Source organism: Bombina bombina, chromosome 4 (assembly GCF_027579735.1).
Source record: "Bombina bombina isolate aBomBom1 chromosome 4, aBomBom1.pri, whole genome shotgun sequence".
Classification (NCBI taxonomy): domain Eukaryota; kingdom Metazoa; phylum Chordata; class Amphibia; order Anura; family Bombinatoridae; genus Bombina; species Bombina bombina.
In genome coordinates this window covers 1052715606-1052741170 of record NC_069502.1, presented here as the reverse complement: position 1 = coordinate 1052741170, position 25565 = coordinate 1052715606, and the positions used below count along the sequence as shown (strand labels likewise).

The 25565-nt window shown below is 38.6% G+C and overlaps 1 protein-coding gene across 1 annotated transcript in view; it reads right to left on the bottom strand.

The window, feature by feature from the left end:
* CCDC88A (coiled-coil domain containing 88A) overlaps positions 1 to 25565 on the bottom strand; it is a 424707-nt gene that overhangs the window by 279413 nt on the left and 119729 nt on the right. Inside the window, exon 4 of the mRNA XM_053712191.1 lies at positions 7292 to 7361. Within this exon, the coding sequence (XP_053568166.1) occupies positions 7292 to 7361 (70 nt within the window). The remainder of the gene's footprint in view (positions 1 to 7291; positions 7362 to 25565) is intronic.

Genomic DNA, 25565 nt, shown 5'->3' with positions numbered 1-25565 from the left:
CCCCTCTCTCTTTTGTTGTCTCTATCCCCCTCTCTCTTTTGCTGTCTCTATCCCCCTCTCTCTTTTGCTGTCTCTATCCCCCTCTCTCTTTTGCTGTCTCTATCCCCCTCTCTCTTTTGCTGTCTCTCTCCCCCTCTCTCTTTTGCTGTCTCTCTCCCCCTCTCTATTTTGCTGTCTCTCTCCCCCTCTCTCTTTTGCTATCTCTCTCCCCCTCTCTCTTTTGCTTTCTCTCTCCCCCCTCTCTTTTGCTGTCTCTCTCCCCCCTCTCTTTTGCTGTCTCTCTCTCCCTCTCTCTCTCCCCCTCTCTATCTCTCTCCCCTCTCGCTATCTCCCATCTTCCATCTATCGCCCGGCCATGCCCCCTTCACGCCTGGTCACGCCCCTTCATGGTCATTCACAACCGGCCACGCCCCTTCATGCCCGGCCACGTCCCCGCTCACGCCCACTTCTGCCGCGGCGCAGATCTTCAGCTAGGGACTCAAAGGCCAAGTGTGTTTGTCCTCGTGCTGTCTCTACTGCGCATGACAGCTTCGGACAAAACACATTTGGCCTTTTATTATATAGGATATATATATATATATATATATATATATATATATATATATATATATATATATATACACACACACACATGTGCATTTTTGCTTGTACATGTACACTAATATATTTTTCATTCTTAAATTATGAAATTTAAGATGCAGGTATTTTTGTTGTTTCAAGGGGTTAAACATTTGCAGCTAGCAATGTTGCAATGTTTTTAATATGATCTGTAATTACCTATTGGTTCACAGATATTACTAGGTAAAAATGTCCACATTTCAGTCACATAATTACATATCAAATGTAGAATTTAAATAACTACAAAATAAAGATACCGTATAGATAAATGGCAAAGCTGAGAGGTGTGTCAGTATATACCTGTGTGCATTAGTACCAGTGTCAGATTAGGGAGCAAAAAGTAACAATTGCAAAATACTAGTTCAGTTCATTATATAGCGCTACTGTGTACATAATATGTATCCCCAAAGGAAGAAAAGTATATAACCCAAGGCATTGTGAAGGTTTGACAAATTTAATCTACATACATCATTGAAAAATATTTGTTCATATTAATAACAAATGTCTTTATAACTAAAGTCGAATTTTGTTAAAGCAGCATTATATTTGGAATAATTTCAATGAACATTGTTTTCTGATGGAGGTACATAGAGACTTTACAACTTTGTTTGGAAATGTCTAATAAACTATGAGCTCTGTAAATGCAAATAGTGTTTAGTATTGTTTATGTTTTTTATTTATTTTTGTAAATCTATGTATATTTGTTAATAATGAAACAAAATGTATGCTTACCTGCTAAATTTATTTATTTCCAGGCATGTAGAGTCCACAAATCATTCCCATTACTAGTGGGATATTCTCTCCTGGCCAGCAGGAGGTGGCAAAGAACACCCCAGCAGAGCTGTTAAGTATCACTTCCCTTACCCATAACCCCCTGTCATTCGGCCGAAGGGAAAAGGAAAAAGAAGATAACACAAAGGTATAGAGGTGCCTGAGGTTTTTACAAAAAAACTACTGCCTGAATGTAAATAAGGTGGGTTGTGGACTCTCCATGCCTAGAAATAAATACATTTATCAGATAAGCATACATTTTGTTTTCTTTCCTATTGCATGGAGAGTCCACAAATCATTCCAATTACTAGTGGGAACCAATACCTAAGCTAGAGGACACAAAATAAAAAGGCAGGAAGAACAAAACAGGCGAACCTATGGTAAATTTTGCGAGTAACCGGTTTACGAGCCTGAAGCATAGTATCTATGACTCTCTCAGAGAAGCCACGCCTAGCCAAAACTCGATGTTCCATCTCCAAGCAGTCAGCTTCAGAGAAACCAGATTTGGATGAAGGAAGGGACCCTGAAGAAGAAGGTCCTTCCTCAGAGGTAACCTCCAGGGCGGAAGAGATGACATTGTCACCAGATCCAGAAACCAGATCCTGCAAGGCCATGCTTGAGGATCTCTTGATCTTGAACCGTACTTTGGAAGCTTGGCGTTTTGATGAGACGCCATCAGATCCTACTCCGGAACCCCCCATCTGATGGTTATTATTGTGAAAACCTCTGGGTGGAGAGCCCACTCTCCTGGATGAAAAGTCTGTCTGCTATGAAAATTCGCTTCCCAGTTGTCCACTCCTGGGATGTGGATGGCAGAGAGTTGACAATCGTCAGACTCCGACTAAAGGGGAATGTGAGTCACCTCCATCATTGCTAAGGAACTCTGAGTTTCCCCCTTGTGGTTGATGTAAGCCAAGGTGATGTCCGACTGGAATCTGATAAACTGGACCAAAACTTGTTGAGGCCAAGCTATCAAAACATTGAAGATCGCTCTCAATTCCAAGATGTTAATTGGAAGAGACGACTCTGGAGTCCACAGACCCTGTGCTTTTAAGGAAACCCAAACTGCTCCCCAGCCCAAGAGGCTGGCGTCCGTGGTCACAATCACCCAGGAAGGCCTCAGGCCCCGAGACAGATGATCCTGTGAAATCCACCACGAGAGAGACACTCTTGTTGGGGAGTCCAGATTTATCCCCTGCAAGAGATCTGAAGTGGTCCCCATTCCATTGACTGAGCATGCATAGTTGCAGAGGTCTCAGATGGAACCGAGCAAAAAGGAATGATGTCCATGGAAGCAACCATCAGACCAATCACCTCAATGCATTGAGCCACTGATGGAGGAATAGCAGACTGGAGAGAAAGGCAAAAAGCAAGAAGTTTGGATTTTCTGACGTCAGTCAGAAAAATCTTCATGGACAAGGAATCTATAATTGTTCCTAAGAAACATACCCTTGTATCTGGTACAAGGGAACTCTTTCCCAGATTTACTTTTTCACCAATGGGAACATAGAATAGACAATGAGATCTGTATGAGAAATTGCTAGATGAAAAGATGGCGCTTGAACTAAGATGTCGTCCAGATAAGGCGCAACAGCAATGCCCTGGGATCTGACCACTGCCAGAAGAGCCCCAGAACCTTTGTGAAAATTCTGGGAGCTGTAGCAAGGCAAAAAGGAAGGGCAACAAAATTGAAATGTTTGCCCAGAAAGGATAACCTCAGATACTGATAATGATCCCTGTGAATGGGAACATGACGAAACGTGTCCTTCAGATCTATGGTCGTCATGAACTGGCCCTCTTGCACCAAATGAAGAATGGAATGGATGGTCTCCATTTTGAAGGACGGAACTCTGAAGAATTGGTTGAAACACTTTAGGTCCAATATGGGACGGAAAGTACCCTCCTTTTTGGGAACTACAAAAAGATTTGAATAGAATCCTAGACCCTGTTCCTCTAGAGGAACTGGAACAATCACTCCCAGGGAAGATAGGTCCTTTACGCAGTTTAAGAAAGCCTCTCTCTTTATTTGGTCCACAGATAACCTTGACAGATGGAATCTGCCCCTAGGAGGACAAGATTTGAATCCTATTCTGTAAACATGGGACACTATGTCTATGGCCCAAGGATCTGGGACATCACGTATCCAAGCCTGCCGAAAGAAAGAGAGCCTGCCCCCCACTTGATCCAATACAGAATCGGGGACGATCCCTTCATACTGATTTAGGATCAGCGGAAGGCTTCTTGGCTTGCTTTCCTTTATTCCAAGGCTAACTGGACCTCCAAGAAGACTTGGATTGTTCCGACTTCGAAGAGGAGGAGGAAGACTTTTGTCCCTTAAAGTTACAAAAGGAACGAAAATTTGAATTCTGGCAACCCTTAGGCCTATTCTTTTTATCCTGAGGTAGGAAAGAGCCCTTTCCACATGCAATATCGGAAATGAATTCAGCCAGATCTGGACCAAACAAGGTTTTACCCTTATAAGGCAAAGATAAAAGCTTGGACTTTGATGTGACATCCGCAGACCAAGACTAACCACAGAGCTCTGCGAGCTAAAACAGTGAAAACAGAAATCTTAGCTCCCAGTCTAAGAACTTGCATGTTGGCATCACAAATAAAGGTATTGGCTAGCTTTAGAGTCTTGATCCTGTCTTGGATCTCCTCTACAGTAGTCTCTTCCAAGTTGAGATTAGATAAATCATCGCACCAATAAGAAGATGCCCCAGCAACTGTAGCAATACTAGCAACAGGCTGCCACTGTAATCCCTGATGTACGTACATCTTCTTCAAAAAAGCCTCAAGCTTCTACTCCATGGGATCCTTGAAATAACAACTATCTTCAATAGGAATAGTAGTTCTCTTGGCAAGAGAAGAGATAGTTCCCTCTACCTTGGGCACTGTGCACCACGAGTCACGAATAGAGTCAGCAACAGGAAACAACTTTTTAAAAACAGGGGACAGGGAAAAAGGAATCCCTGGTTTATCCCATTCCCGAGTTATGATATCTTCCATACGGTCTGGAACTGGAAACACATCCACAGATGCGGGTACATCATATACCCTATTAAGTTTAATAGACCTCTTTGGATTCACCGCGACAATGAGTCGGATTCTTCCAAAGTAGCAAGAACCTCCTTTAAAATTACTCAAAGGTGTTTTAACTTAAATCTGAAATTAAAGGGACAGTCTACACCAGAATTGATATTGTTTTAAAAGATAGATAATCCCTTTATTACCCATTCCCCAGTTTTGCATAACCAACACAGTTATATTAATATACTTTTAACCTCTGTGATTATCTTGTATCTAAGCCTCTGCAAACTGCCCCTTTATTTCAGTTCTTTTAACAGACTTGCAGTTTAGCCAATCAGTGCCTGCTCCCAGATAACTTCACGTGCACAAGCACAGTGTTATCTATTTGAAACACGTGAACTAACACCCTCTAGTGGTGAAAAACTGTTCAAAAGGAATTCTGAAAAGAGGTGGCCTTCAAGGTCTAAGAAATTAGCATATGAACCTCCTAGGTTAAGCTTTCAACTAAGAATACCAAGAGAACAAAGCAAAATTGGTGATAAAAGTAAATTGGAAAATTGTTTAAAATTACATGCCCTATCTGAATCATGAAAGTTTATTTTGGCCTAGACTGTCCCTTTAATCTCCTCTGAATCTGCAGAATTGGTCACTACAGTATCAGAATCTGACAATTCACCCTCAGAAGCCACTGAGGAATCATCATCATCAGATAACTGAGATAAACTGACTAACGCAGCCTTAGCGAAGTCAGAACCCTTATTAACAATAATATGTTTAGATTTGCTCTTGTGCTTACCAGAAACTTTCAGAAAAGCTGATAAGGCTGCTGAAACAGCAGAAGTTATCTGTGCAGCGAAATCCCAAGATAAATAAACACCCCCAGGAAGTTGTTAAGAGGAACTGCAGGGCACTGCATGTGAAGCTTGGGACGTTTGAGGGGAAAGCTGAGGCGTTGCTAAAACAAAGCTCTGGGGGAGATATCTTATTTAAACAAGAGGAGCAAAATTGCACTGGAGGAACCACTTGAGCCTCCAAGCAAAACAAACATTTGTCAATTGGCAAATTTAAATTTTCATTAGTGTCCATAATGACAGGGAATCAGCAAAGTCTTTATAAGATACACTAGTTCTATTAAAAATAAACAGGCTAATATGTCTGATAGCTGCAAAAAACCCAGACACAAAAAACCTCAGCCCTGTTGAGGGCTTACCGCTCCTAAAGACCAAAAGATAAATCCCATAAAGCTCTTGGTCCCCACCAACCATCTACTAACAGCTGCTGTCGAAGACACCTTGTCAGAGAAACCTCTGGTTTGCACCGGAGCCAGATAGAGGAAGCGCAAAACAAACGCAATCACATACCCGCAATTCAAATAACTACGTCACCCGCCTCTCACTCTGAAAGAAACAGCGTGAAAACAGAGCGCTTCCTATAAAGGCTAAACCTCTAACTAAGACCAAAGCAGAGTGGTTGACAGACAAGTCACATGACGGCAAACAAGCACCAAAAACACCTCCATAAACGTGAAGGAGGACAAAGACCCAAAATTTACAGAGCCCAGGCACCTATATAGCTCACTATATAACAAGAGTCCTCTCAGCCAGAAAGTCCCTTAATGCAGTGCCCCTTACATGTTCCCTGCCCAGAAAATAGTTTGCTCTATATTAGCATACAAGTTCCCCTGATTACCACCCACACTCCACAGAAATCTTGTACAATTAACTCCTAGAGTGCTGGCACCTTCTAACCTAGAAGGGAAAGCACTTACCTGTGGAAGCAGCAGTCAAGGCAGGGAATAGCTTCTTAGGTATGTCAGATTACTCCACATCTAACAGTGACCTGTAGAAAAAGAAAAAGCAGAGTAACCAACTCCGGTTTTCTATAATGGGGATAGTATAGTTGTTAGAAATAAAGCAAGGACCACCTCGCCGCCTTCTAACTGCTAAAAGCCACCATTACTCTTACTAAAGAGATTGACATGGACACAGCATAGCCTCAAATCCTTGCTTGCAGGGAAAAGTACCCATAAAAGGATTAAATATCTTCAGACAACAACTTTGCACATCCTCCCTTGACAGAGGCAAAGAGAATGACTGGGGGTTATGGGTAAGGGAAGTGATACTTAAAGGGACACTAAACACTATATTAATGCTAGATAGAATGAGGTTTCAAAGTAAAGATTAGTCTGAGAATAACATGTAGGTTTATTTTTTAAAGTTTTATTAGTTGTTTAAATAGTGATAAAATAAGTGTAAAGTTTTAGTGTCTATAAAACAATGGGAGCTGCCATGTTGTAACTTAGGTTACTTTCTCTGCTGTGGCCAATTAGGGATAGTTATAAATAGATCACTAGAGTGTGCAGTCAAAGGCTGTGTGGAATAGAACAGTGTTCAGCACTTCCATTTCTAACAGGAACTGAAAAGCTCACAACTTCTAAATGGAATTACAGTAAAAGGGGACAAAATAAATATTGAAAGTATATTGCAGAGTTTTCTTATAAATACAATTCATCGCTTCATATTACCATCTCAAAGTGTTTAATGTCCCTTTAACAGCTCTGCTGGAGTGCTCTTTGCCCTCTGCTGGCCAGGAGTGAATATCCCACTAGTAATTGGAATGATTTGTGGACTCGCCACGCCATAGGAAAGAAAACCAGATTATTTAGTACAATTGCTTAAACAGTTTTTTTAAATTTTTAAATAAATCACTGATAATAGAATGATAATAATAAATGGAAGCATATTTCATACAGCTCATTTTCCCCATTATTATTTTTGGCATACGTTTCCATACTTAGAGAGATGTTTTATAGCAAATGTTTTAGAGAGATGTTTTATAGCAAATGTTTTAGAGAGATGGTTTAAATACTCACCAGAAAATGGGGTTTTCCCAATGATTAAGATATTTGGCAAATTCATCATTACAAGTTGCTGCAAAGATTCCTGTGGAAAGAAAAATATACAATTTTCACATGTGTAGACTTTTTTTTTAGTCTGTAACCATATTAAATTACACTAATTTAAAAATGAATTTCACAACTGCAACAAACAAAAACATAATTTAAGTAAGAACTTACCTGATAAATTAATTTCTTTCATATTGGCAAGAGTCCATGAGCTAGTGACGTATGGGATATACATTCCTACCATATTATTTGCAATCATTTTGACATTTATAAATGTTACTTTATCCAAAGCACAAATGAATTGCATACTTTAACATACATTGATTAAATGATAATTTGAGTAAAAAAACATTGAAAACATTTTAAAATGAACTAATGTTACCTTAAAGTGAATGTAAACTCACCTATAGTCGTTAATACAATATTGTCAAACAATTGAAAATAGGGGGACTTTAATTCATGGTTTTTAAAAATTATATAAATCAAGATTAAAAATTAACTTTTTTTCTTTATTTTCATGCCGCGCTTCCTCCGCCCGCCATATAGTGCCTCTGAATGTAAAAGATTGACAGCAACCATTGCGAATAAGCTTTTGCACCACGGGGCGTTCAGCCCCTTTTTACATATGTCATGCGCTTCTTCTGCGCATGCGTTAGTCCATTATCTCCCTTGTAGAAGTGATGCTCGTTCACACAGTGAATAACCAGGGTTTTAACGCATGCGCAGACTAAGTATTTCTGATTTCTGCGCATGCGTTAGAACATAAGCTCACATACAGAAGCGATGACTATTTACGCCGTAAGAAAACAGGGCTCTAATGCATGCGCAGACAAAGTAAAGCTGGATTACACTCATGCGCATAAAGATTTGCTCCACGGGTGCGCGCTTCACGGTGACGTACAAAGCGAGGAGGGCCGCTCTAACCATCACCCTGTAAATAACACGGAGGTGCCGGGTGGGAGGAGGAAGATCAAAATACAAACAAGTTAGTTATGCAAATATATAATAAATACTATTTTTTTTTTTTTTTTTTAAACCTAGCAGTTTAAAAACACATGTGTTAAAGAATTATTAGGAGGCTTCAGCTATACAAAAATTGACATTCACTTTAATATTGGCTTAATTTTTAGCCGGGTGAGTCAGTAAAATCAGCCAGGTGGTGCTCCCACTAAAAAGGCCCTGGGAAAAAAACTTAAAATAAAACTAATATGTATTGCAGTGTTGAGTTTAATGTTACTTTAAAGGTAACTTGTACTTTAAAATTATATTCCTTTAATGTGTTTCCAATTATCCATTTTACCTGCTGGAATGAATTAAATTGCTTACAAATAGCAATTGTAAAAAATAGCAGCTTTGAAATAGCAGCTTTCTTTCATGTAATTGGCAAGAGTCCATGAGCTAGTGAGGAATGGGATATACATTCCTACCAGGAGGGGGCAAAGTTTCCAAACCTCAAAATGCCTATAAATACACCCCTCACCACACCCACAATTCAGTTTAACGAAGAGCCAATAAGTGGGTTGATAAAATAAGGAGTATAAAAGAATACAAAAAGAGGAACTGGAAAAATAATTGTGCTTTTATACAAAAATCATAACCACCATAAAAAGGGTGGGCCTCATGGACTCTTGCCAATATAAAAAAGAAATGAATTTATCAGGTAAGTTCTTACATAAATTATGTTTTCTTTCATGTAATTAGCAAGAGTCCATGAGCTAGTGAGTTATCGGATAGAAATACCCAAGATGTGGAAGTCCACAGAAGAGTCACTAGAGAGGGAGGGATAAAATAACAGCTATTTTCACTGAGAAATTAAATCCACACAATTAAGTTTTTCTCAAAAAACTTAAATCAAAAGCAGTAGAATCAAACTGAAACAGCTGCCTGAAGAACTTTTTCTACCAAAGACTGATTCAGAAGAAGCAAATACATCAAAATGGTAAAAACAATAAAAGTATGCAAAGAAGACTAAATTACTGATTTGCAAATTTGATCAACCTAAGCTTCATTCTGAAAAAGACCAAGAAATGGCGACTGAAGTTAGTAAAATGAGCTGTAAATCTCTGAGGTGGAGCCTGCCCTGCCTCGAAATAAGCCTTGAAAAACAAAAGCTTTAATCAGGATGCCAAAAAAAGCAGAGACTTCCTAACCTTTTCTGGAACCAGAAAAATAGTAAATAGACTAGAAGTCTTCTGAAATTCTAGTAACCTCGATATAGAATTATAAAGCTCTTACCACATCCAAAGGATGTAAAGAACTCTCAAAGAATTCTTTAGGATTAGGACACAAAGAAGGAACAACAATTTCTCTACTAATGTTGTTCAAATTCACAACCTTAGGAAAAAAAGAAGTCCACAAAACAACTTATCTAGATTAAAAAAATCAGATAAGGAGACACACAAGAGAGAGCTGATAAATCAGAAACTTGTAGCAGAAGAGATAGTCAAAAGAAACAACACTATCCAAGAACGTAGATAATCTTCAAAGAAAATATAGACTCAAAAGAAAAGAGCCTGCAAAATCTTTAAACCAAATAATACTCCAAAAAGGAGAAATTAATAAATGAACAGGCTTGATACCAACCAAAGCCTGAACAAAACAGTGAATATCAGGAAGTTTAAACAAGCTTTCTAGAAAATAAAACAGAAAGAACAGAGATTTGTCCCTTCAAAAAATTTGCAGACAAACTTATCCAAACCATCCTGAAAAACTGTAAAATCCTAGGAATTCTAAAAGAATGCCAAGAGAATTTATGAGAAGAACAATATAAAATATAGGTTTTCCAAACCTGATAATACATGTTCCTTGAAACAGTCCTATAAGCCTGAAACATAGCGATAAAAACTGAGTCAGAGAAACCTCTATGACTAAACACTAATCAATTTCCATACCACCAAATTAGTAATTTGAGATCCCGATGGAAAAACAGCCCCTAAACAAGAGAAAGCAGCCAAGAATAGCAAATGGACATCCGAACAAGATCCACAAGCCAAACCTGTGAGGCCATGCTGATGCTATCAAAAACACATGACACTGTTCCAATATGATCTTGGAAATCACCTTTGGAAGAAAAAAAACAGAGGCGGAAAGATGTAGTCAGGTTGCAAAACCAAGACACTGCTAATGCATCCACCATCTCCACCTGAGGATCCCTGAACCTGAAAAGGTACCTGGGAAATTGAGATAATACATCTCCTAAATGTCTAAAAATGTAGAAAATAGACAGGAAATGAATTCCATCTAAGAACGTATTCAAGATACTTCTTAATTGCTAAGGAACTACGAGTCCCTATTGTTGATTGACATATGCCACAGTTGTGATATTGTCTGTCTGAATTCAAAAAATGAAAAAGTTCTCTCCTAAAAGAAGCTAAGCCTGAAAGAGTTCTGAAAAAATAGCACTGAGTTCTAAAATATTGATTGGAAACCTTACCTCTTGAAGTTTCCAAACCCCTTGTGATGTCAAAAGACCCTCAGACAGCTCCCCACTGGTAAGACTTGCATCCATTAAGAATACAGTCCAGGAAGTATGAACAAAAGGAGGTCCCCTGAATAAAATGATGACAGACTAATCACCAAAACAGAGAGAGTAGCGTGTTAGGATTTAAAAATATCAACTGTGATAACTAAAAACAATAACCTGTATCATTGATTCAGTATGCAAAGCAAAAAAGAGATCTCAGATGAAAAACGAGCAAAGGGAACTACGCCGGATGCTGCAGTTATGAGACCTAAAACATTCATGCACATAGCCACTGAAAGAAATGTAGACAGGCTAACGCCACTTACAATTGACTTTTGTCGGATAAAGACAAAGACATGAACACAGAATCCATCTAGAAACCCAAAAAGAAGTGACCCTTGTCTGAGTAATCACGAAACTCTTAGGTAAATTAAATCCTCTAACCATGTCTTGAAGAAACAAAACTTAGTTGATTCATGAGGGATTCCACAAAAAGAAAAGTCCCTATATTTGAATACTGCTTTTTCATATGTATGTATTGGGTACTTGTAAAGCACGTCTAATCACCCGAAAGGGACTCAAGACACTGCTCATTTAATCGACCTCAGAAGGATGAAAGGCTGAATTGACCTCACCGGGAATCGAACCTGCAACCCTCAGGTTTCTACAGAGCTCGGCCACAGTGCATTAGCATGCTGAGCTATCTGTCTGACTTTAATAAAAGAAAAGTTTAAGCTAATGCCAAGATACCATCCAGATAAGGAAGCACCACAATACCCTACTGTCTGAAGACAGAAAGAAGGGCACCAAGAACCTTTCAAAAGATTCATAAAGCTGTCACTAAACCATATGGAAAAGCGACAAATTGGTAAAGCTTAAAAGAAAAACTCAGAAACCACAAGTGGTCTGTATGAAATAAAATATGAGGCTAAAACATAATGAAAAATAAAGTGGACATGAAATGACCTTAACAAAAAGGCATAATAGTCCTTATAATCTCCAACTTAAATGTTGAGACTCTAACAAAACAATATAAAAGTCTTCAGATCCAAGAATGGACTGAATAAACCTCTCTTCTTAGGGACAAAGAATAGAATTGAATAGAAACCCAAATCCTGTTCCTGCAAAACGAACTGGCATAATTACTCCTGAAAAAAAATCATAGAGTGTACTGAGAAAGATTCTTCCCATAGGAGGTCTCATTCTAAAAATCTATCCAAACCCTAAGAATAATATAGAATTTAGAGTGAATTCATCCAAAAACAATTTAATCTGCCCCCCACCAGAAGGGCTGCTTTGAGAACCGCACCTTCATGCAGTCTAATAACTAGTAATTATAAAGCATTTATCTCCCAGAAGGATACAAAAAACGCTTCTTCAGTGCTTACACTCTGAGTTAAACAAATTAGCAGCAGATAAAAACAGTAGTTATTACCCAAATAAATGGTACACAATAAATTGACCTCAAAGGCCAAAGAGCTGTATTAACCCTGCCGGGAAATTAATCTATGACCCTTGGATCTAGAACAAGAGTTTGTAGTCAGGACATTCACCAACTGATCTACATCTAAAAGTAGGGCAGAAAAAAACTCTAAACCTCCAGAAATAGTGGAGATAATAGAAATCAAACAAATTATTATTCTAACAAGATAGAGATAATAAAATATATTTTAAATCATAATAATAGATATAGTAAACATAATTAAATTAATACATCTAAAGTAAATAAACAGAGTTATATACTTAAGAATCGGAAACTGCTTATACTAACTGTTCAACAAAGGTTGAGAGAACAGTAATGTCAGCCACAGATAAAGCTGAGCTAAAAATATATACAGTACGTGAATATGCTCTACTAAGGTTATATTCAAATTCTAAAGAATCCTGAAAACAAGTAACAATTTCCATAGAAATAGTAGTACAGTCCCAAGAGGGAATCAGAATAACCATTCTCTAGAATATAATACAGAAAGTATAAGCAACATGTGATGTTTGCAGATGAAATCAAATACATGAACTGAATATGTAAAAAACAGTAAATGTTATTGTACATGTAGAAACATTGCTAGCATAAAACATGATAAATGCCACATAATTAAGTTGAACAGCTTAAACAATGAAAAGAACACACTTAGCTTTGTAGAATTGTGTTCCAGGGCACCATCATTTCTACAGTAACATCAGAGTCAGGATCAGAATGAGACATCTCGCAAAAGAAGAGAACAGAAAAAGAAAAATAGCATTAGGCAAAACATTCCATTTCCACAATGTAACAGTTTCAGTAGAGAAAAACAAAAGCAGGCATAATAGCTTTCAAAGTTCATGAAAACAGCGAGCAATAGAGGGAGAGGGGTTAAGTAATTAAAATTTGGCGCCAAGAATGACCCATTAAGCAAAAAGAAGTTAAAAAAAAATTTGCAGCAAAACTAACACCAGGAAATGACACAACTCGCGTAATAACAAACGCGATTTTGCGGCAAAACATCTATCATCAACAAAGACGCAGGAAATGCTGAAATTTGCGCCATCAAAGGTGCAACTTCGCGCCAAAAAAATTTGCACCAAGAATGACGTAATAAAAAACAGCATTTTGCACCTTTGCGAGCCTAGATTTGCCCGTGAAAAAATGAAAGTCAAATTAGAAAAAGACTGAACCCCAGGTAAGAAAAAAGTTTGAATAAACTTCCCAAACATAATTCCTATACTGAAACTGTTTAGACTGCAAAGGGAAATACACATATACCTGACTCATGGCAAATACAAGTAAAATACATATATCTAAAACTTTATATTAATACATAAAGCGCCAAACCATGGCTGAGAGTGTCTTAAATAATGATACATACTTACCGAAAGACACCCATCCACATATAGCAGATAGCCAAACCAGTACTGAAAACTATCAGTAGAGGTAATGGTATATAAGAGTATATCGTCGATCTGAAAAGGGAGGTAGGAGATGAATCCCTACGACTGATAACAGAGAACCCTTGAAAAGATTTCCCTTGAGAGAAACCATAAAATCAATAGGCGATACTCTATTCACATCCCCCTGACAAACACTGTACTCTGAGAGGAATTGGGCTTCAGAATGCTTAGAAGCGCTTAATATAGAAGAAATCATAAAAATCAATCACAAACTTACTTTACCATCTCTATAGGAGGCAATGTTTGTAAAACTGAATTGTGGGTGTGGTGAGGGTGTATTTATAGGCATTTTGAGGTTTGGGAAACTTTGTCCCCTCCTGGTAGGAATGTATATCCCATTCCTCACTAGCTCATGGACTCTTGCCAATTACATGAAAGAAAGCTGCTATTTCAAAGCTGCTATTTTTTACAATTGCTATTTGTAAGCAATTTAATTCATTCCAGCAGGTAAAATGGATAATTGGAAACACATTAAGTACAAGTTACCTTTAAAGTAACATTAAACTCAACACTGCAATACATATTAGTTTTTATTTTTAGTTTTTTTTCCCAGGGCCTTTTTAGTGGGTGCACCACCTGGCTGATTTTACTGATTCACCCGGCTAAAAACTAAGCCAATATTAAGGTAACATTAGTTCATTTTAAAATGTTTTCAATGTTTTTTACTCAAATTATCATTTAATCAATGTATGTTAAAGTATGCAATTCATTTGTGCTTTGCATAAAGTAACATTTATAAATGTTAAAATTATTGCAAATTATTATACTGCCCCACCCGAATATTTCATAATGCCACCTGTGTGGCAAAATTGGTTATTTGCCTTTGCTGTAAAAATTATATTTGGCTAAAATTCCTTAAAGAGGCTAAAAGTCAAATTCTGTAAACTGTGTATGCTGCAAAATACTGCAAATTTCCTGAACCAGCAATACTACACAATGATTGTAGTACACTAACCCATTTAGGGCTAGCCTTAAAAGGGACACTAAACCCAAAATTTATCTTTCATGATTCAGGTAGAGAATACAATTTTAAACAACATTCCAATTTACTTCTATTATATAATTTGCTTCATTCTTTAGATATCCTTTATTGAAGAAATAGCAATGCACATGGGTGAGCCAATCACAGGAGACATCTATGTGCAGCCAACAATCAGAATCTACTGAGCCTACCTAGATATGCTTTATAGCAAACGATATCAAGAGAATGGAGCAAATTATATACTAGAAGTAAATTAGAAAGTTTATTAAAATGGCATGCTCTTTCTGAATCATGAAAGAATAAATTTGGGTTTCATGTCCCTTTAATTGCTAATATATTCTATGCATATAAAAACTTTGATGTCCCTTTTTTAATATAAACAAGTGATGTGTATTTTGCTTGGCAATGCCTTCCTCTTACATCTTATATAAACACAAAATCTACAGAATTTATTAAGATTTTCTTAATATTAAATATATTTAAATGTTCAAATATGCTCATAGATAACGAAACTCATGGAAGCGGTGTTTAGGGCATTTTCAATATAAGCTTAGCATATAATGATTTTGTTAACCATGCAGTTCTGGGTAAATCTAAAATATACTGCAGTGCCGTGATAGCTTACAATACAGAAGTTAAGAAGGCTTAAAATTCCTTTGAGGGATAAGTTAAACTGCTGAATTGTTATTTCTGTAACATACTCTGCTATTTAACAAGGAATGTGTATAAGAATACCCACAGAATATACTTTTTTTCCCCACCTGTCAGACACATTACTATATAATGATTATATTCAGTAAATCTTAAAGGAGGTCATTAAAAAGGGATAAAAAAAAAGTTCAAAATTGAAATGTGTATGGGTGCATTTAATATTTAAATAAAAACATTTTTTTGCAATATACTTCCATTAGCAAACAGGTTTCTAGTAAAAGTTACCACTGTTTTTCAGGGGCATACACACATATGCTGCACCCTCTCAGAGAGTCAGCAGTGGCTTGTATGACAGAAAATAAATCTTCACTGACACGATACACACCGCCGCCAGCTCCCTGAGTATGCATGGGTAAATCCTGATCCTCTAGTCATACATAGCATATGTGCATATGCTGCTGAAACAATAATATCATTTACTAGAAGCATTTTTGCAAATGGACATTGATTGCAGCTATACATTTCAATGTATGAATTGCTATCCCTTTAATGCAATAATAACAATGTATGCTTACCAGATAAATTCCTTTTCTTCCGGATAGGGAGAGTCCACGGCTTCATTCCTTACTGTTGGGAAATACAACACCTGGTTACCAGGAGGAGACAGACACCCCAGCCAAAGGCTTAAATATCGCTCACACTTCCTCATTACCTTAGTCATCCTGCCGAGGGAACAAGGAAAAGTAGGAGAAACATTAGGGTATAAATGGTGCCAGAAGAAAATAAATAAATAGGGGACCGCCCATAGACAAGAAAAAAACATGCGGGGGGCGTAGACTCTCCCTATCCGGAAGGAAAGGAATTTATGTTTTCCTTCCTAAAATAGGGAGAGTCCACGGCTTCATTCCTTACTGTTGGGAAAACTATACCCAAGCTCCAGAGGACACTGAATGAATAACAGGAAGGAACAAAAAAGAAGAGGCGGACCCTATACTGAGGGCACCACAGCCTGCAAAACTTTTCTCTCAAAAGCTGCTTCAGCCAAAGCAAAAACATCAAACTTGTAAAATTTTGAAAAAGTATGTAAGGAGGACCAGGTAGCCGCCTTACAAATCTGATCCATAGAGGCCTCGTTCTTAAAGGCCCAAGAGGAAGCCACTGCTCTAGGGAAATGAGTAGTTATCCTCTCAGGAGGACGATGTCCCATAAGCTAAGTGGATGACACTCCTTAACCAAAAAGATAGGGAAGTCGAAATAGCCTTCTGCCTTTTACGCTTCTCCGAATAGACAACAAACAAAGAGGAAGTTGGTCTAAACTCATTAGTAGCCTGAAGAAAGAACTTCAAGGTGCGAACCACATCCAAATTGTTAAGTAAGCATTCCTTCGATGAAGAATGATTAGGACACAAGGAAGGAACCACAATCTCCTGATTGATGTTGCTATCTGACACAACCTTAGGAAGAAAACCTAATTTAGAACATAAAACTGCCTTATCTGTATGAAAAATCAGATAAGGGGGCTCACATTGCAAAGCAGAGATTTCAGAAACTCTGCGCGCAGAGGCAATAGCCAATAAAAAGAGAACCTTCCAAGATAACAACTTAATATCAACGGAATGCAGAGGCTCAAACGGAACCTGTTGCAAAACACGAAGAACAAGATTTAGGCTTCAAGTAGGAGCCCCAGATATAAACACAGGTCTGATCCTAATCAGAGCCTTAACAAAGGACTGCACGTCTGGAAGCTCAGCCAGTCTCTTGCGCAATAAAACTGAGAGGGAAGAAATCTGTCCCCTCAGGGAACTAGCAGAAAGTCCCTTCTCCAGCCAATCCAGGAGAAAAGATAAGATCCTGGCAACCTTAACTCTGTGCCAGGAAAAACCACGCTCTTCACACCAGAATAAGTAGGTCCTCCACACTTTGTGGTAGATAAGCAGAGTAACTGGTTTACAAGCTTAAATAAGAGTATCAATGACACTCTCAGAGAAAACTCTCTTGGCTAAAACTAAACATTCAATCTCCACGCAGTCAGCCTCAGAGAATCTAGATTTTGATGAACAAATAGACCGTGTATCAGCAGGTCTCTGCGGCAAGGTAACTTTCACGGAGGAGATGAGGACATCCCCACTAGATCCGCAAACCTTGTCCTTTGCGGCCACGATGGAGCAATCAGGAGTCCACAACCCCTGTGCCTTCCTGGCACCCCAAACAGCTCCCCATCCGGATAGACTTGCGTCCGTAGTCACAATCTCCCAGGATGGTCTTAAGAAGCATGTCCATTGGAACAGATGATCTGGACAGAGCCATCAAGAGAGTGATTCTCTCGACCGGCTGTCTAATCCAATCTGTTGAGACAGATCTGAATGATCACCATTCCACTGCCTCAGCATGCACAGTTGTAAAGGTCTGAGACAAAACCTGGCAAAAGGAATGATGTCCATGCAGGACACCATGGGACCAATCACCTACATACACTGAGCCACAGAGGGAATCAAGGAGGTCTAGAGGGCAAGACATGCCAAAGTTAGCTTGCAACGTCTCTTGTCTGTTAGAAATATCCTCATGGATATGGAGTCTATTATAGTACTAAGGAATTCCACCCTGGTACTTGGGATAAGAGAACTCTTTTCCAAGTTTATCTTCCATCCATGTGATCGAAGAAGACTGAGAAATCTTCCACAAGACAAAAGGATGGTGCTTGCACCAGAATATCATAAAAATATGGGGCTACTGCAATACCCTGACTTCTGGCAATGGCTAGAAGAGCCCCCAGAACCTTCGTAAAGATTCTTGGAGCAGTGGCTAGGCCAAATGGAATGGCAATGAACTGGAAGTGCTGGTCCAGCACTGCAAACCTCAGGAACTGAAAGTGTTCCCTATGGATTGGAACATGAAGGTAAGCGTCCTTCAGATCTATAGTGATCATAAACTGGCCTTCCTGAATTAAAGGAAGGATGGACCTTATTGTCTCCATCTTGAAGGAAGGAGCACTGAGAAATTTGTTTAAGCACTTTAGGTCCAGAATTGGGCGGAAAGTTTCCTCCTTCTTTGGAACCACGAAAAGTTTTGAATAAAACCCAAAACCTCTTTCTTCGATAGGCACAGAGACAGCAACTCCTAAGAAATATAGATCCTGAACGCACCCTAGAAAGGCATCCCTCTTTTCTGGTCTGGTAGACAGATTCGAGAGAAGGAATCTGCCCCTTGGCGGATGAGATTTGAAGCCTATATTGTATCCCTGAGATACCACCTCCATGACCCACAGATCCTGTACTTCCTTGAACCAAGCATCTAAAAAAAGAGACAGCCTGCCCCCTACACGATCCGATCCCGGATCGGGGCCGCCCCTTCATGCCGATTTGTTTTCAGCGGGCCTCTTATTTTGCTTGGATTTATTCCAGGACTGAGCCGGCTTCCAAGTACTCTTAGGTTGCTCGGGCTTGGAGGAGGATTGTTGTCATTCGGATTTGTCAGAATGAAAAGAAGATTATTTTCCCTTAGACTTATTCTTCTTATCTTGCAGTAGGAAGGCATCCTTGCCTCCGGTAATCGTAGCAATAATGGAGTCCAGGCCTGGACAAAATAAAATCTTTCCCTTGAAGGGAAGAGAAAGGAGTCTGGACTTAGAAGTCATATCCACAGACCAAGAATTCAACCAGAACGCCTGGCGAGCTAGGACCGCAAAGCCAGAGATCTTTGCATTTAGGCGAATAATTTGCCTGTTCGCAACACAGATAAAAGAATTAGCAATTCTCAGAGCTTTAAATTCGACTTTGAATATATACTCGAGGGGAGACTCCATCTTAATGAGATCCGACAAAGAGTCACACCAGTAGGTTTTCATTTTCTTATCCATCGGCTCTCTGAATGAAGAACTATTCTCAAGATGTATAGTAGTACATTTAGCAAGCGTAGAGATAGCACCATCCACCTTAAGAATGGAGCCCCACAAATCCAGTTGAGAGTCCAAGAGCGGGAACAACTTTCTAAAAGTAGACGAGGGGGAAAAGGAAGAATCAATTCTTTCCCATTCGTTCTTAATAATGTGCACAATCTTAACCGGCACAGGAAAAGTCAAAAGGAACTTTCCTGTCTTTGTAAACTCTGTCTAATTTAGGTATCATAGGTTCTTCAGGCAGCGCAGCCTCTGGAACCTCTAACGTAGACAGATCCTCCTTTAATAAAAAATGCAAGTGGTCAATTTTAAATCTAAAGGACAGTTCCTCTGCAGCAGAAGGCTTAGACGCTAAGGACTACAACCCAGAAAGTTCAACCTCTGAAGCTACAGAGGTTAACTCATCGGATAACTGGGACATAAAAGCTAAATCTGATAAATATTTAGATGACTCCGGGTCAGGAGAGCTATGTTTAACCTTTCTATTGCGTTTGTTAGAGTGAGGTAATGCACTGAGGGCCGCAGACTTTGTAACTGCGCGGCAAAGTCCTCAGGAAGAAGGCCCCCTCCCGATGGAGGATTAGATGTGCTACAGGGACCTGCATGTGGAGTGGATAATGTAGCAAGGGTAGTAATCTCATGGGATGCGAGTCCTGAGAGGTAGACGGCTCAGAGGGACTAAGAGGCTTAGCAGGCTTGACTCCCTTCTTAGACTTTATAACTGTGTTAAGGCATGTGGAACATAATTGAGTGGGCAGGAAAACCACGGCCTCCTCACAATATAAACAGGTCTGATTTAGTACAGAAGGAGTACCTTCTAACATGTCAGAGTCCTCAATAGCTCAGGTTATACCCACAGAAGGACACAAATAAAAACTTTTTTTTATTATAGAAAAATGCACCTTTATACTCCCAATGGCTGGGGCACTTACTACCTCCTAGACCCAGACAGTTAACAGAGCAAACGCTCTCCTCATGTTCAAGTCTCAGCCGGAATGGAGGAAATGAACATAGACCACACACGGTCACAAGGAGTGCAAGACAGTACTTCCCCTGTTATTACAAGTACAGCAAGTAATAGGAGCTGTACAACACTTTCAAAAACGAAAGTGAAACTTAAAAGTGAAAGCTGTTTGTTCCAGCCAAAAACACAGTCTATGAGCCCAGGAAAAAAAATCACACAAAGCATCATGTAAATAATTAATACACTGATTAATTAACCCCAACTGTTCAATAAACCCCCTTCAAAGGATGTTAACTCTGGATCCTATCAAGGTATAAAGGAGCCACACTGTGACCCTGTTATAGCGTTTTATGTGTAAAAATTGAAACAATGTTATCTCCAGGATCCATGCTGTGGAACATAACACAGCCTCTCAAGTGTGACAGTCTTATAGCAGCTCTTCTGACATGGACTTGAGTGAGAGAAAGCAGGCAGTGAAACTCGTCAACACTGATTGCTTAGGAGCTGTCAGCAGTAGTCTGGATGGTTTCGCAGAAAAACTTTCTCCAGACTCTAGATTTCATCAATACTATCACTGAGAGGTTGACATGACTACTTAAAACTCCAGTCCTATCTCGAAGGGCAGATACCCTTTTTCAGGACTCTCCAAATCTTCTGACACTTCTCTGCCACCTCCTAACGTGACGAAAGGCAAAGAATGACTGGGGTAATGAGGAAGTGGGAGGTATATATAAGCCTTTGGCTGGGGTGTCTTTGCCTCCTCCTGGTGGCCAGGAATTGTATTTCCCAACAGTAAGGAATGAAGCCGTGGACTCTCCCTATCTTAGGAAGGAAAAAATACTATAATTTGTTAGAGTATTACGTAATTGCATGACTATCCCTTGGTAAAAATGTGTTCACCCCTTATGCTGACAAATCAGAGTAGGACACAGATGGTGATTGGCTATTACTTGTGTATGGTACTTCTGATTGGCTCACTAAACATGTACTAAGCAAAGATAATCCAGAGTGAGACTTTAATTATGTATTTAACCCCTTTACAGTTGGGGGCATTTATGCAATAATAATTTGATATTATGCCATTTGTGAACTCAATTTGCACCAGTAATTTTATATATAATGTGTTAAAGAATACTTTATACACATGTGCATACACAAACCCTACACACTCATACATTTATATGTAACACTGGGGCATTTATATACACACACCACACAAATCACATTTATTTTGGAGAAAATAAGTTTTGTATTAATTAATATTAGTATATACATTAAGAATCACAATGTATTCTTCAACTGTTAACTTATGTCCTTTGGAGGATTCAGCCAGACTAGAGGCTTCTACTGGGACAAATATTTTTATTAATTTAAATACAATCAACCATTTTAACTGGAAACAGATTTAAGAAATTGCCTCAGAACCTATTATTTGTGATAATGAACTCAAATGACCTGATGTTCAAATCTCTCCACTCAGGCAAGATAATCTAAGAAATCTCGTTAGTACAGCAATGTCTTTAAATTTTTTTTATAAAAACTCAAATTATTTATTGAGAGTTATTTATCTCACTTTGCTGATTTCTGTATCTTAAGGGGAGACTCTTACTTTACAATAGAAGGTCTAAAAAAAATCCAAAAGATTTTGGCGATTTCTCTCCAAATTTGCGAGCTTTTGGTCACCGAGCCCAAAGTGAGCAAGATCATCAGATGCTTTTGGTCACCGAGGCCAAACTGCTATATGGGTTGTAAGGCATCTCTTGATCTTGCTCAATCTGCTGGCAATGCTATACTTTCACAGCCACCAATTATAAATATATGGAACTTTAATCAACATGCTTAAAAATATAATAATAATAGAAATAATACTAATAGGTTTAATCATCCCCAACTTCATATGAAAAGGTTTAGATTTCTTGATATCTGAAATTACTGTTACATTTTATTTTGTTGATTTTTACTCTTGGAACTGCTTAATTATGTGAAGATAACATTGAATCAATAAACAAATGTTAATTGTGTTATTCTTGTGAATAAGGAAGCTTCACCCTAACAACATTTAGATATTTTTTATAAATGGCAGGAAAGAGTGCTGCAATCTAGTGCTCTTGCAAATTGATAAAAATTCTTACAAAACCACAATTCTTACAAAACTACAGGTATGCACACACTCCTGAGCTTATGTCCCTGCTTTTTAACAAAAGACACCAAGAGAATAAACAAATTAAAATAGAAGTAAATTAGAAAATTGCATGCTCTATCTCAGTGGTCGCCAACCAGTGGTCCGTGGACCACTGGTGGTCCACGAGAAGATGTTGGTGGTCTTTGACCCCATCAAGCAGGAATTAATCTCCTCTGATTGCGTCACCCCCGTCGCGCCGCAACTCCCTACAGTGCCTGGCTGGACATCAGTGAAAACCGACGGAGGAGGAGTTCAATTACAATCTCCCTACGCACGTTGCGTAGTACAACTTGAGTAGCTAGATTGTATTTTTAACTCCTCCTACCCGGCACGCTGCTCAGATGAAGATACTTCCATTCTAAAGCCAGCACAGGTTGGTATAGTCTTGGCTTGAAATAGTGGATTTAAAGTATAATATAATAATAATATATATAAAAAAATAAACATTCTCTCTTATATTTCATTTATTTTCTTCCCTTTACCTGTCTCTTTGTAGTAGTTTTCCTAATTCCTTCAGATGGATTTCAAACATCACTGTTTGTCTTCCTCCCCTCCATTTTCTTTTTTTTTTTAATTAAATATTAATTCTTTTTCATTCTAATAATTTTCCCACACACAAAGCCATTCCACCTGAATTCCAGTAATTGCCATCCAGCAGATCAGCCATATCCCACCAGTATTATAGTAATTGCCAGTAATATAAACTTAATTTATGACTCCGATGTCTGTCCATGATCATAAGTAGTTTTGAATAATTCCTAACTGGGGAGGTAACTTGGAAGTCTTATCGTCCTTTCAAATATAATTATTTTTCCCCACTTTCTGCCAATCTGTTTCCAGCTCAAAAGTTGGCACTCACCCTTCATCTGTCATGTGGAGGTATTCTCTCAGTTCTGTCAGTTAGTTAATTCCAAAAACATATTCTTAAAAATGTGTAAATGTATACCCCCTTAAGGACCAGCGACGTACCCTGTATGTCGCTGGCCTTTTTTTGGGACTTGATTGTTTTATAGTGTGGTCTTGCCACCAGCGTTAAGACTGCTCTATTCCACAAAGCCTTCTGGAGGGAGGGCATTAATAGCGTGTTCTTGCTAGACTTGTGCTATTATGTCCTGAAAAAACCCTTAACGACCAGTGACATACAGGGTACATTGTGGTCATTAAGGGGTTAAATAATGTAAACTTAGCTATGGTTATACTAGTTATGTACAGTATGTGTGTGTATATATACATACCTCCCAACATTTCAAAATTCAAAAGAGGGACACCCCCCCCCCCGCAAAAGCCTAAGGGCGAAACTCGTTGACACTGACACTGTTGTCACTCTGCACTTTATGTTTTTATTTTGATTGCTGTTATAATTGCCAAGAAAGGAAAGACAACTACTACAAGACTTCCTTTGCTGATTACCTCCTGCAACATTGCAGCTGGACATTGTTACAACCTGCATTTGTTTCTAATCAGCTTTACTAAGTTGCACAGAGAGATTGCCAAGTTTTACTTTGGTCTCCAACGATACAGATCATTCTGTTAGTCACTACTAGTGACCGCAAAGATTTCCTCTAAGTCACCACTGTTAGTGACCGCAAAGACCACTTTTAAGTCACAATCTGTGACCGCAAAGAAACAACCGCAAGTTAATACATGCAAGTCACAATCTGTGACTGCAAAGACCTTGCTGTATAACATCACTGATGTCCGCTAAAGATTCTACTCCTAGTCACCACTTGTGACCGCAAAGACCCCACCACTAGTCGCCTCCGTGACCGCAAAGACCTCATTACAGTCACTACAAGTGACCGCCAAGTCCACTATGCTAACACAGAAAGTGAGATACACATAGCCTAATGGTTAAGATCTCCCTCTCTTACCCTAAAGGTCATGAGTTCAATTCCCACCACTACAAGTGACCGCCAAGTCCACACTGTGAGGATTGCATTATAGTCACTGCACGTGACCGCAAAGTTTAAACATCCAAGTCACTGAATGTGACCGCAAAGACCACACTAAAAGAGAAATCAGGTGTGCCAAGAGACCAGCGTAAGTTGCAATCTCCCCCAAGACTCCCTAATTACACACGGAATAGGGGAATACACCTTCTGTTACACATACAGATTAAAGTTAAAAAAATTGCAACATAATAAGCACTTGACAGAATATCAAGGATCACTGGTTACATTACAACTATATTGAAACAGCTACGATCACAAGTGTGACGTAGGAAAAGTCACATGACATATTTTTAAATACCAGTCACTCACTAACGGACCAGTAACACACACCCGCCACAATAGCGGGGAGGTCATCTCGTTTGGATCTTTAAGTTTTTTTAATCCAATTTCTGGACATTATCATTTGTTACACTATATAACAGGTACCTGATTATCAATTAGCGGAAATATATACTACAGTTATTCAATTGTTTTCTCTGATGAAATCGATGTTATAAGGGAGACGTCCCTTTTTATTTTATGTATGCTTTTAACAAGTTATTAAATTTCTGTCTAATTATACAAATGTTTTATTAGTTTTTATATATAGATAAGAAGCTCACATTAGACAACAAGTTTATATATATCAGTTGTATATACCTGTTTATATCTTTTTATTAACTGAATGTTGATAAATACTTAGGATTGCCTACAATAAATATATAATAACAACATTGCAGTACATACATTAAACATTTATCCAATCACAAAATACAATATATTCAAATTATAGAATTTAACTAAATACTCTACCCGTGCTAATCTAGCGCTGGACTACATTCACTACATATCAACCACTGTTTTCTTAGAGGGGAATACATTAGTCTAGCAGGGTCAATTCTCCAGCGCCTCATCTTTCTCACTACCTGTCAGAGCAAAACCAGCTGCTTCTGAGTATGGGCCCAACAGAATTTAAAAAAAAAAAAAAAAAAAAAAAAAATTTTTTTTTTTTTAATGCCTGGGGCAAATCGGGACAGATGGCTAGTAACCCGGGACAGGGGGACAGACCCCTAAAATCGGGACTGTCCCGCGAAAATCGGGACAGTTGGGGGGTATATATATATATATATATATATATATATATATATATATATATATATACACATATACACACACACACACACATACTAACACGCGCATTATAGAGGTTTGCACCTTTTAAAAAAAATTCATGTTAGTGGTCCA